Source organism: Rhyacophila brunnea, unplaced genomic scaffold (assembly GCF_057557595.1).
Source record: "Rhyacophila brunnea isolate RB1 unplaced genomic scaffold, BYU_Rbru_1.0 scaffold_15, whole genome shotgun sequence".
Taxonomy (NCBI): domain Eukaryota; kingdom Metazoa; phylum Arthropoda; class Insecta; order Trichoptera; family Rhyacophilidae; genus Rhyacophila; species Rhyacophila brunnea.
Genome location: NW_028232806.1, coordinates 6631329 through 6646159, shown reverse-complemented (window position 1 = coordinate 6646159; position 14831 = coordinate 6631329). Strand labels below are relative to the sequence as shown.

At 33.9% G+C, this 14831-nt stretch overlaps 2 protein-coding genes across 6 annotated transcripts in view; one reads left to right on the top strand and one right to left on the bottom strand.

Annotated features, from left to right (window-relative positions):
• Positions 1-14831, top strand: part of D12 (YEATS domain containing 2 homolog D12) — a 440970-nt gene that overhangs the window by 309695 nt on the left and 116444 nt on the right. The window lies entirely within an intron of this gene.
• Positions 1-14831, bottom strand: part of Sin3A (SIN3 transcription regulator family member A) — a 60209-nt gene that overhangs the window by 26180 nt on the left and 19198 nt on the right. For all 5 annotated transcript variants that reach the window (XM_085943025.1, XM_085943028.1, XM_085943030.1 and 2 more), the window contains exons 2-3: positions 10374-10531; positions 504-606 (exon numbers count right to left, since the gene is read on the bottom strand). In XM_085943025.1, coding sequence (XP_085799151.1) covers positions 504-606; positions 10374-10457 — 187 coding nt within the window. In that variant the 5' untranslated portion in view covers positions 10458-10531. The remainder of the gene's footprint in view (positions 1-503; positions 607-10373; positions 10532-14831) is intronic.

The following is a 14831-nucleotide window of genomic DNA, read 5'->3' as shown; positions in this document are numbered from 1 at the left end:
GTTGCGTACTCACTCCCCCGTGTGGTTTCGCTCTATGTTGTGTGACTGCTCAAATTCCTATGACGGGACTGGACGGGAGGTACGGCGTTCTTTGTAATTCCGGGCATAGAACTCCAGAACTCTAGCGTTCCAATTGACCGGCGCGGTCTGACCGCCGGCTGTGTACCCATACAGTATGAAGTCCATACAGTACAAAGAACGCCGAACTCCGAACGCGGAACGCAGACCGCCTGACCGCGCTCTGTCTGCGCAAGCCCTAACTCAATATGCGAAAAATGTGCCCCATATCAATCGTTAGGCGGATGCCATGCCTTCAATTCCATACATGATGAAACCAATGTCCGGTTTTCCGTGTATATTTCTAGCCCTGCATGATTTAAATTCTTATCCACTAATCATGAATAGAAGACTGAGGAATTCATCATGAGCAGCATTTTTCGGCCAACAAAATGACATGTGACCCGGGAAAGACTACGTTCGGAGTGAATGGATGATGAACTCACCGATAATGGTAGTTGGGTGGGATGTTGGAATTGATGGGTCGTGGATTCCAACCTGCACCTGCTGAGGGTGCACCTGCGCATTCACTAAAGACTGCTGCTGGATCTGGAATTAAAAACAAAAAAGTCTTTCACATATCATTTTTATATGATTTAACATCTACCATCACCATCTATGAACCTCTACGAATCTATGACATCACTTATCTTTTTGATCACACTAACATAACATGCGGCCTGGCCTGTATGTTTAAACTATTTCAATGAGAATTTGAATATGAATAAAATTATTGAAAAAATCTAAATATTATAAATTGCAAATCTGTATCAGTTGACAGTAAAAACAAATAGCCACTTTTGTTGGTATTATTGAAAATTTATAAAGTGTAAAATGCAAGTAAATGTAAATTGCAAATGTTTTTGAATCCTTTGTAAACATCAATGACATACCAAATAAAATAAATATTGAAATTACAACATGATACATTCGCGGACAAGCATTTTCTGTCATGATAAGCTCCAGACTAAAGAATTCAACTTTCTCGGTGGACTGAAGTTTCAATTTGAATTTGAACCACAGGTTTAAAAGTGGATATAGGTAATTGAAGAGAAAAGGGAATCCATTCCCAAAAGTCACATTCACCAGGGAGACATGAGACAGTGATGGATAAACTGTATTTTGGTTTTGATTATATTTTTTTTTTAGTCTTTTATTCAATTTTCATTTGGTTTCTGTTTTTATAAATCATGTCCATTTCATATCTCATATTATAAATATTTCTGCATGAGACTGAAATATAAAAATTGTTTAAGTTTACACATAATATGCCAAAAAGGTTACCTGACACCTGTTTTAGACAATGTTAATTGAAATATAATTGTTAGGATGTTCACAAAAACATGTATTTATAAGTATTTATAAGTTTGTGGTATGTCATATTATTACATAATATTATGACAAAGTTTTCACATAAAAATAATATTCTTCGAAGTGATATGACAGTTTCTGAAGTCATGTATTTTTGTTGGTTTGAATTTATTTTCAAAATGTGTATGATCCAAACCAGATTTGATGATAGGATTAAGCCAACGAGCCCTTCTTGTTAAAAAATACTGTTTATTAACCTACACTAGTATTTTCCCTTCAATATGATTGTGATTCTAAAAAATGAAAATGGTAACTGCATACAAAATCTACCATAGGTATTATATACTTGTCTTGTTTTCGATGTACACAAAATCCCATAAAATGTGTCATTTGTATGTATAAATATCGTTGTTGCGCCTTCAAAATCGGCTGTGTATCTTTCAAAACTTCACAGGAAAGGCTAAAAACAATGCGAATTACAATGCCTGTCGCCTATTGCCTTGGTATAGAAAAAATTGTTATAAAACTTTTGGTGTAAAAACCCTATTTTGTGAAATTTATGCACATGGCCAATTTTGAAGGCACAACGACAATATGCTATTTCTGAGAACACTTGGGATATACTTAAATCTTTATGCATGCCATGCCGGCAAGTGTTGTACAATTAATTGAGGAGGTCAGAGCAGAAGTGGTAATAGGGAACCTCTTCCAATGGCTAACTCCGTTTAGAAATTTTTGTCGGTTACGCCACTTCTGCTCTGACCGCCTCAATTATAAAGACACTGAGACAAATGTCCACACCATCATATTTAGGTTTTAATGAAATTAAGAACTGGTTCATGTTTATAACCTCATATTATATTCCATATACAGTCAAACTTGGTTATTACCGTCACGGAAATAGCGAGACCTCAGATGTAATGGGGAAACATTCGTTGACATTTTACTTTATGATTTTCACCATACATTTATTCATTTTTATAACAAGCTACATCTCGGTATACGGAGCAAAACTGTTCATGTGCTTAACATTTTCGACCCTAAGCAATAAAATCCGACCGGACAGTTAACTAGACAGATGCTGGCGGGATCGGATTACGTTTATGACACTAGTTAAGTGTCTAAGTACCTAATTGGTGTTTTCGCCGACAACATTGAAAAAGTATCCACGCATATGGTTGAAATTGCATGTAAAATCCAAGCTTTGTGAAGTCAGTAGGTACCTACCAGCGCCAGCGGCTCAGCACTTCATTTCGATAAACAACTTCTTTTGTAGTTTATGAATGCCAAGCTTGTTTCGGGGATTTTTACGATGGTTTTCAGATTTTTCATGTTCTATGCTTAAATAGAACGTGGCGCGAAAAATGTTATATAACGATATATAGAGTAATGCTTATAACGAGCAAATTCAGTTGGTCCCATCTTCCTCGTAATAACCAAGTTTGACTGTATATTCATATGAAAAATAAAATAAATTCAGTTAAAGCAGTATTCAATAATAATAAAAAAAAGCAATCGCTTAATTTATGTAAGGAATAAATGCTGTATACCAGAGGTAAACTATTGTAACTCCAAAAATCGTGAAATGGAGTTATTGTTATTTTGTTACTTCATTACTTATCCTGCATATGTGGCAAACAGCTGTAACTCATATTACTCTTATTATAAAAGTTAAAAATTAAAAATGTCATTGTAACTCCATAACTATTAGAGGTAAACAACAGTAAGAAAACATACAATTCTTTTGATGAAACTTATAATCGAACTACAGCCGTAAACAAACAAAAAGGTTTTGATAAATTTTATCTTTTTTTATTCACGAATGCCACAAGTTGAAAGTTCCAAAAATCACAAATTCGTCTCTCCTGTGAAGTTGTCATTTTGGATTTACCGTAGTTTACCTCTGGTATACAGAATGGTAACACGATTGGTGAAAATAATCAATAAGCCAAAATGTTGAAAGACCTTCTATAATATAGGTACCTATGTAGTAATTAATAGAACTTTAATATTGTGGGGGTTACTGCCAAAAGGTGATATGTCTCGAAATCATGTTATGGAGTACCTAATTGCAATTTGAAAGTTTGATGTGCCCTCTAAAATCAGGAATAATGCTAATTTATTTGTACTTTATGTGGATGATGTTCTATATATACTATATAGGATGGCCTTGATTTTTTTCTAGCATATATATTTATATAGACACTATATAACTGTTTATTGTGACAGCTAAGCTAAAAAAGGATTATTATGGTTAATTTTATAGGGATCTGTGGGAAATTTCACACTCTTGTGAGGTTAATTAATTTACAACAATAGCATTGTGCTACAAATGTATTGCAGTAGTGATACGAAACCTAAAAGTTTTCTATATAATGGACCATTAAATTACAAATAACAATATAGAAATTACCAAAGCAAGAGTGCCATCAGCATACTGCCATTTGTATTTCATTTAGAATATATTGGGTACTGCCAACACACAGAAACTAACATATTCCTACAGTTACTGATATTCCTTCATATTACAAATAAATTACTCTCTATAATAGTAGGTCATTATCCTTGTTAATAAGTGATGAATTATTCAATTGCTAGAAACACGTAACTGAACAGTAAGAAATTAAAATATGAAATGGATTCAGTTCATTCAGTATGTTAGTAAAAAGTAAAACATACTTAATGACAGTGTTTGATTTTTTCACTGCACCCATGGAGACATTCTTACAAACAAAAACCGTACATTGCCCACCTTAATTTGGGCAAACCCCGAGCTAAAATTTTGTTGGCTGAAAACCACTCCATACTGATCAGGCAATACCTCATTGGCTGCACACCATTAAATATCAATACACCAACCAATGAATGGCTCCGAGTGCTAAATGAACTATATAACAATGTGTATGCATCAAATCTGTGTTTATTTAGCTAACAGCCCATTCTGTATAGTAAAAGTAAATCAATGCTAATCACTAAACAACGACCTTGGCCTCCCAAGGATGTCTCGAGTGATAATACACTAGATACAATTCACAGTCATCTACAGCAACACTGTAGGGCATAGGCCATAGGGATTCATATGCTCAGGCATGGCATGGATTATAATTAATAAACAATTAACAACAAATAACATACAAATCCCTTCCCTTATGAGTGAAAATAAAAATAACATTGTAATAATAATGCGTACCACAGAATTATGTAGTACCTATACCTAAATAAACATACATGTACAATAATATCACAATATGGAAAAATAAAATATATTCTAAAATGTGATTTGTTTGTGGAATATTAATTATTACTCAATGAGATAAAATGACTATCATCAATCATACATCAGGGTCATTTGTTGTAGGGTGGAGAACAAGGAATTGTGAAGAGTACATTGAGCATGAAGGAAGTCTTCATCTAGCAGTGTATTGAAAAAGATTGATAATGTTACAAGGAATCAGATCTGACCTTTTGCTTTATTCTAACAATAGAAATATTAAAAAAACAACCAAAATAGGAACCTTAAATTCTAAAATTGTTCAACCCATCAAAAATATGTGAGATATCTTTTATATTATGTAGAATTTAACAATATTTAATTTCAAAATAAAATTTCTGTATGCATAACCGATAATGACATAATAAGTACCCAAAAACCATTTTACCAAGATGGTGTTTTTTGCCCGTGGCAACACCCAGCTGATTCAAAATTAGCAAAAAAAAAACTAGTCAGAATCAATCAAAAATCTATCAAGATTGCCAGGTCTCTCCTCTCTGGCGACTGGACTATATTAATATTAGTAGACATTATTATAAAAACAACACTCAGGAATAAGCTTCGAAATGGAAATAGAAATGGAAAAAAACTTAATTTGATATATTGAAAACTCTCTGCAAAATCGAAGAGCTCGGTGGCTTATGATGGGATAATTACCATTTTATCATGACCAGTTCACAAAAAGAAACATTTTCCACTCATTTTTATAGTCAAATAAGCACCTTACAACACACGTAATATTCTAATTGAAATCAGTACAAGCCAGCTATCTAGGTTTCGCTGTTCGGAATCTTCAGACGGTATATATTCCCATTTATGTAATCTATACAACCACCGTATTTCTAAATAGATAATCATGAAGACTGAAGCAAACAATACCAATACACCTGCGATTCGCCATGGTAACACCACTGTAGAATGAATTCCTACTCCATTATACTCTATTAAAATTTGAATTATAATTCTATGTCCACTAAGTACCCTATCTATTCCTACACCTACTAGTATAATTAATTTTCCAATGAAAATACTAGAAGACTAATTATGACATAATTATTATCTACATCTACGCACTATCTGCCTCAGCTCAGCATGCATAATTTCATTATACTCATGAGTCTTGACAGACCAACCCTAATTGCATAACTCGGAATCCACTATTATAAAGGAAAGGCAATAATTATTTTTGCCACATATACAAAAGGGTGAGTAATTATACTGCTAGAAAATTAATTTTTCTATTATTAGATGTATGTTCAGGATTTTTTGCTCAGGAGGGATGATTAACCACATTTACTCAAACATGGTATTTAAAAATTTAGGTAAATTTTCCACTCTAAGTGGAGTGTATGGGTAGGTCTCCTAGAAAGTGGAAAAAAGAAAATGATTATTTTTGTCAGCCGCATGATAGAATTCGTGATCAACGGCTTCGCAGTCGGCCGGCCTATGTGTATAGTTATATTTGATCAGAGCCAAACTCTGTTGAACAGTACTTGACGGTTGCTTTCCAACCTTTCAAAACTTCCCAAGTGAAGTAAACTAAAACCGTAGGAAGATGACTGCGTGGCACTTTTCATAATTTTACTTGCCATGAATATGAAGTCTCTTGTAATTCCCATTATCAAAACTTGTATTATAAAACATCCAACAGCCCGTCTAGTACATACATGAGATGTAATTTAATATTACCTAGTATGTGGATTTTTTCCACAGTAAATCTTAGTTTGAGGTCAAGGCAATACAAACTTGGCATTTAAAATTAGTTCTTTAATGTCACGCTGTAAATTTACATTGACTTTGCACTATCTTTCAATGGCGACTGGTAAAAACAAATCGAAAATAGATATGGCTTCAGAGTACATTGATTGTCACAGGATAAATATCAATGATAGTCTGGAAACTGAAATAGTCACCATCGGGTATTAAAGTGAATAAGCACTTGCATTATCTATGCACACAAAGAAAGGAACTGTAAATAATATATAATGACACATTCCGAGTACACAGAACTCTGCAAGGTAGCCTAAAGCATGACAGATACTGATAAAATCGATGAATCAGGCTACAACTCAGTTGGATTGGACCATTGTAAATCAATTAGTCCGGAGACTAAGATTCGGGTTCAAGAACCCACGCTAACTAATTCAAAAGAATGGAATTCTTTCAAAATCTTTATGAACTCATTCTCTTCACAATTTAAATTGCCTTGTACAATGTACAATCAATGACACTCACTTCACTAATGTTTTTGAAGGAATGGAAAATTGATCAAGTATATTATCAAACAAAAAGATATTCTTTTCAAGTTATAGTAATAAGTTAAAACTCTTGAAAACAAAAATGTGTATTTGGCTTCATATATTATGTTACGTATAATAATTGAGGTTCTTTGTCCATACTCAGGCAGTCATGGCTACACATTTGTATAATAATCTGAATGCTTTGGTTCGGGTACAAGTCACAGGACAAGAACAGGGAACATGTTCTGTGTTCATCCACTCATGACAAATTTAAGTCCCACAGGTTTATCTTGGCTATTGACTCAACTGGTTGAATCTAAAATTGTGTTTTTACTTGTTTAATTTTTAGTCTTGGTAACCGTTTTCCATTTTCACTCACATAATATTAAATTTTCTCTTATGTATTTAGAGTAACTGTTCTTTTTTTTGTTCTTGTTTGTGGTTTCAAAACAAAGGGTTCTAAATCGGCAGCATCAAATTCAAATAAAATAGCTTGATACATGATGGCATGCATGCATGGCACACGGATAGAGGTAAATTTTTTTTTTTCGACCATGTCCTATCCTAATAGGATCATATGGGCCTCCACAGAGTAGAGGTTTGTATTGACAGGTTTTGTTTTTTTACGAGAAATGGGTGTCAGCCACTTGCTCAACCTATTGGGTCCTTACCCTGACACACTCAAATTGAAAAACAATATGTGTACTTGCCAGACCCAGAATTCGAACCTGGGACCCACAGCGTTATAGACCAACGACTATTTCTTTCACATGTTGCCAGATTATCTTTGTTAAGGATAAAGCCCTGGGTCACTAGATTGATGATAACTGCATTATGAGTAATACGAATATACATGCATTCATAAAACACCGAATTTAGACCACATTAGAAAGAGTATTTATTAGATCTATCTATAATACGAGGGTGGGTCAATAAGTCCTTAGAAAAGCCGACAGGTGGCGCGACTAGTACTGTAAGCGGTTTGTTTTCATGCAGCGGCACTACCGATTCAGTATGCTGCGAAGTTTCAATCAGATTGGTCGGGTTGTTGTGTGTTTCTCGTACATTTAAAAAAAATGTGAAAAATGGGAAAATGGAGAAAATTGAGTTTAGAGCTGTTATTAAACATTTTAATATAAAAGGGTTAACAGCAAAGGAAATAAAAAATGAGTTGGATTTAGTTCACGGCATATCTGCTCCTTCACTTGCAACTATTTATAACTGGTTAAATGAATTTAAACGTGGTCGTACATCAACAAAGGATGAACCACGCTCAGGACGTCCTGTAGAGGTGACTACACCAGAAATGATCAATAAAATCCACGATATGGTGTTAAGTGACCGAAGATTAAAGTTGAGTGAGATAATTGAGGTTACAGGGATCTCAAAAGGTAGCGTCATTTCTATTTTACATGACAAATTGGGCATGAAAAAAATTTCTGCAAGATGGGTGCCGCGTTTGCTCACTGTCGACAATAAACGCAATAGGGTGGTGGCCTCTAAAGCCCTGTTGTCGCTCGTGCAACGCAATCCGGATGAATTTTTTCGTCGCTTTGTGACTGTAGATGAAACATGGATACACCACTATACTCCCGAGACGAAAGAACAGTCAAAGCAGTGGATTGCGAAAGGCGAACCATGTCCAAAGAAGGCGAAAACCGTAAAATCAGCTGGTAAGGTTATGGCTACTGTATTTTGGGATGCACGTGGAATTATTTTCGTTGACTATTTGGAAAAAGGAAAAACAATAACAGGGGATTATTATGCATCTTTATTGGACCAGCTAAAAAACAAAATTGAAGAAAAACGGCCTCATTTAAACAGGAAAAAAATCCTCTTTCATCAGGACAATGCCCGTGTTCACACATGTTTACGATCAATGGCTAAAATTGAGGAATTGAAGTTCGAATTGGTCGACCACCCACCGTATTCGCCAGATTTAGCCCCCAGTGACTTTTTCCTTTTCCCAAACTTAAAAAAATGGCTAAGTGGACAACGTTTTTTTTTCAAATGAAGAAGTCATCGATCGGACAAATGCTAATTTTGAGGACCTTCCGAAAACTTATTTTTCTGACGGTTTAAAAAAAATTGAGAAACGTCTAACCAAGTGTATTGAGCTCCAAGGAGATTATGTTGAGAAATAAAAAAAAAATACAAAAATAAAAACTGTTTTAATGCTTTTTTCTAAGGACTTATTGACCCACCCTCGTAGCATAGAGCAGCCCTAAACTATGCTTTCTTTTTTATTACTTGGAATACCTATCTCCTATATTTCAGATTAGAAAACTGTCATAAAAATGCCGATCGCCAATACTAGAAATAGAAAAATCATTACCAGTTGAACTTGGTCAATACCAAATTCATTATTTTAAATGGCGGAACACACTGCAAGAAGCCATGCAGTGCGTGCATGGCACTTGCTTTTTACACCTCACGCGCATCGCACAACCACTCGCATTGTGCTTTGGCCCAAAAATCTAAATGAACACAATATATTCTACTTCGACTATGTCCGATCCTAATAAGATCATATGGGCCTCCACAGAGTCAAATTAAACTGCAAAACAATCAGCGAAATGCTTCATTTTTGTGAAACAGACAACAGGAGGTGCGTAGTCAAATAATATGAGTATAGACGACTAAACTGCAGCTTATCAGTTAAAAAATACCAGTTCCTTGTTGGGACAATAGCCCCAATTTAGGGGTCCTATTTTGACCTTGCTCACTCGCACTTAGCATTGGGATTTTTTTTTGTAATAAATTCTATTTTTGCATTCATCTTGCGATCGATCGACATATTGCACATATCACATCCGAACATCATTAAGGAATTTAACTACTGTAATTTTTGAACACTCGGATTACTATTAGGTATTAAGTACCTATTACATAAATCATAATATATTTCAACAGTTTAATTTATTATTTATTCACAAACAGAAAACGCTTTATTACAATAAATAATAAAATAATGCTTCAAATTTTCGAAAGTGAATCTTTGACGATTTGATCTAGGCAAATTTTTATACATGGATAAACTTCTTTCCACTTCTACAGATGTTATTATTGCATATGTAAATACTATTTATTTCTGTAAATAATATTTCTGAAGTAGAAAAAATTGAAACATCTGAGGAATCTGATCTTTTCTAAAACAGCTTTAATATTCTGCACCGTTTAAGTCCAGTATTTTTATTTAAAACACTATTTAATTGGTCCACGAACATTGAAATTTTTTGTTTATGTGAAAATATGTGCTTAAACCTAGAATATGTAAAAATATGTAATTACCCAAAAATATTTAAAAATAAACAAATAGGGCTTAAATGTTTCAAAATTGTCTGAAACATACAGATATTTTTGATATTTGGTTGTGGGCTGCTCAAAAAAAATATTTAAATACCGAAGAATCCTAAGCCTACTAATTACCTATGAAATTCACTTGTTAGGATTCCCTACTAACTAATATATCAAGTGCAATGGTAAATAATGACCTGTGGTGATGTGGTGATGATGAGGGGCGGCTGGTCGTCCGGGGCAGCGGCGGCGATGCGCGTCACTCCCACCCTCTTCATCATACCTGCAAAAAGGGATGACACTCTCGGGCTCTCGCGGACCCCTTCAAATCACATCTGTATCAATGGCGGTGCTTCTGAAAATAAAATATAATACATTAACAATCTGCCTGGAATTTATAATTCACTCAAAAGATATCACATAAGGAAAGTAAAAAAAAAACAATTATTTGGCAATTTCTATGCATTATACCAGAAATTCGACAGGTCCCATTTATTGTGAGACTGATAGCGTTTATACAAACACTAATATATTATGATATTGCTAGACTTTAGTGAATAATAACAATTTATTTATTATCAATTCATAATGGATTGGAAGAACTAATTACATAGGTACCTAGTTGGATTGTCATCTGAATTATTTTTATTTAATGTGTGCATTGTTTACAATGACATTAATATGGAGGAAGCATCTGGAAAAAAAATGACATTCACTTTTTTGTCGGGTCTGCCGAATGGCATAATCTGTTCTAACGCCATTACAATAAAGGTGATATTGCTATAAATTCCCGATGCTTTTTGTCGAGTCTGCCGAATGATTCGGTTCGAACGGGTTCTCTCAAATGAACATTGACACTAGAAACGCTGTTCTAACGCCATTACAATAAAGGTCCATATTGCTATAAATTCCCGATGCGTGATATCGCCTAATGTAAATTGCGTGACGTCTACCTATACATGTGCGAATGATGTTATGCACGAATTTACTTGCTAGCTACTGTATTGAGTGCATTGTCCATTAATAATGTCATTGATTGTACAACATTGCACTAATATGTATTACTATTAGTTACCCACTGTAAACATCAATAAACAAAAGAATTGTTTATGATTTCTTTCAAGATGTCGATACTTTCAATGCTTACTTATAACTTTCCAAAAAAAAAACAAAGCAAAACAGTGATAAAAAGATTCCCCATCTGAAAAGGGTTGCAGAATATCGATCGCCAAGATTCTTGAATTTCTGGATACCTATTGCTTTCACTGAGGAAGGCCCGAGTTGTCGAGCATCCTCATTCCAAAGAAATGTTAGGTATCTTATTAACCTGGTCAGTCCCACAGACGAGTTAACTCGCCAAAGTATGTAAGTCACGTCAGGCCACAGACGAGTTAACTCGCGGGTTCTTGTAAACCTCATAACTTCTGAATGAACTGTTTGTGTATATTTTAAACAATATTTATCATTTTAGTGTGAAAATATTCACGATAAAATCGAGAAACATGTTGATTTGGTAAATTTTCACAAATATTTATCATTCTGTTCCTATTTCATATGGGATTTATTTTATTCAAAAAATAGATGGCCTACAAGTGTCCACATAGTAAAAATTGGCAGTGATAAGGTTACTTTAATAATTGAGTTGGCATTTAGTTCATTTCATATTTCACATTCTCTAAATCATTTCAAACCTTACATAATTGAATAGGTTTATTACTCTAAAATAACAATCAACAGAGAGAAGGATTTAAAATTACAAAATAATTATTGTTATATCATTAGGTATTTATACAATTAAAAGAACAATAATTATAAAATACTGTTTTGACTGACATCATTTTAAATTTTGTTTAAAATACACTAAAAACAGGGGGAGACTGATTACATCCACATCCACATCCACCTCTGCTTGTACTAATATTTTATAATAATATTCATATACTTGCTAGAACTTCATTTTATAATAGTATTATAAATATTTTTTTTTGGCCATGTCCAATTCTAAGACGATCATTTGGGTCTCCACCTAGAGGAGGTTTGTACAGATTTTTGTTTATATGAGAAATATAAGTTAGCCACTTGCTCGGTCTATTAGGTCCATACTCTGACTAGTGTATCATCAGACAACAAAAAAAGTAATATAAAAACAATACAATTAGTGAACAGATTTGAAAACTGATTAGTGTGATGTTTACATTTCAATCAATCACAAATCAAGATAGGCAATATTAATATTGCCTTATTATTAATCATTGGATGTGTTGATTGTTTATTAATAACATAATAACACTTGTTTCAACCTTACATAATCCAGCAATGTTATTATGATGACACAACACTAATGTAATTTGTTGCTGATTCGCACACTTTATCTAAATAAGTTTTCTTAACTATGAATACACTCCTGATTTACAGACAAAAAGGTGATAAATTGTAGGTATGTAAATATAAGAATAATGTTAATATTGAAAATGATAAATCATATAAATCATTGTTTCTGCTTTAAGACGAGAGCATAACTCTGAGAGTGTCGCCGAGACTGATGAACATGAACTGGATGCATTTGAGATAAAGGATATACGGCCCCAAACTGGATCGTAAACGAATGTCATATACAAATGATATGACCTGGAGCTCTGCGACCACTTCAAAAATAAAATGTATCTTCACATCATTTAACTTCATAGGATTGCGTTGGGTGGGCCTTGTGGCAGGATCGATAGCGGCCAGCCGCTGAACAGCATCCTAAATGGTCATGGATTGACTGTCAGGCCCAAACATGGGTGTTGAAGTGTCAGAGCGAGTTAAATCTTCAAATTTAACATGCATAGGGGATAAGTCAAACATTACATTTTTTGTCTTTTAGAGACTATCAATCGTTATTTTACATTTACGAGTATTAATTTTATAAATACTGAAATGGGTTGTGTCTCCATCCCCTTTGGTGTGAAGAAAGAAAACCTTCTACTAAAAACCTTTTACTGCGAGTACTTATGTCAACTATTGAATTTTAAAAACTAATAAATACCACGTCATGCAAGTTAATTAATAAAACAAATAAGTGTGACGCGACAGAGTTTAGTGTGCACAATAAATGTTGAATGTCCACAGCCTATGCCCTATAACAACCGCCCATTGCTACCAATATGTGTATTATGTACTTCATTTGACATTACGAAAAATATCAACTTATAAGAAAAACACCAATAATGTGGATTAACACAATCAATTATAGAGAATGGAAAAAGATAATAATATCACATTGGCAAAGTCTACTCTGTACTGTTATATTACAAGAATGTGAAAAATATGTCATTCTGAGCATAAATTTACATTAGAAACAGTCTTACCTTAAGTATTATGTATTACTCATTTTACTTAAATACTACTATTATTTCAAACCAAGTGCAAGCTCCTATTGGCTGAGCAGTATTATTTACAGTTTTGGATTGGTTTCCCCACAAGTTGAGTCAAAACAATAACAGTGCATATTATATTTATATTATGCTTATCAGAAAACATAACTTGTCCAGTGTTTTTATCATCAATAAAATAACAAACAAATGGAATAATCATTGTTTTATTGAAATGATTGTAGTATTTGCAAAAGGTCAAAAATAAATGGAACAAATGAATGCCTGGTTCTGATGGAGCCAAAGGATTAGAATCAAAGCAAATGTTCCTAAAATTAACTAAATGGCTATTTTTACCATTCTGCTTATTTGCATATATACTAAATAAGCAGGACATTGATACTTCAGTGCAAGGATTCGAGAGCAGTAGTAGTAATTAATTAATTAATTTCAAGGGACAGGTAAAAATGAATACCTACCATCAGTTTATAAATTTATGAAAGCAGAAAGAATGGGGATAAATAAAAATGTATAGATAATTTTGGTGCAGTACATCAATCAATCAAACTCAATATGCTTACGGGACGCACAAATTTGTGTTTTTGCTAACCGCTTTTCAAATGCAAATAACACATCAGTGAAACGGCAAATAATTTTCAAATATAGGCGCGGCGAAATTTTGGACTCGCTGGCATTCGGAGAGCAAATGTCGAGTTGTGAATACGTTGATTTGTTTCGTGATGGCGACGGGGGTATTAATTCTTAAATCGTGTAAAGATGACTAAAAACGTTACCCATTTACTTGAATAAGAAAACATGTCAATGAATATATTATTATTGTTACTAATAGAACAATAAACAGAACATTAAATGGACGCATGTTGGATTTATATGACAAATTATATTTCGTTCGGCATGCGTCATTTGCACCCGCGACCCGCAATCCGCGCATCGCCTAGCCACGATCTTTTTAGACCATGCCTCAACTGAGGTATAGCCTTAATTACAAAAACGATTAAAAGTGCCCATAGCCGTCGACTTAAACCAGGGGTCGGCAAACCGCGGCTCGCGAGCCACATGCGGCTCTTTGCCAAATTCCCAATTCACAATTTTTACAAAAACTTTTGCAAAATTCACAATTTTTATTTTTTGTCATTGATTTGTACACTTATAATATAATGCCATTATCGCGAGCCTAATTTTTCCTCCGTGATGGTTGATGCAAAAAGGTAAGATTGTTGTTATTGAATTTAAAATAACAACAATGCCCATTGCAAAAGTTGACAATTTTTTTCTGCATTT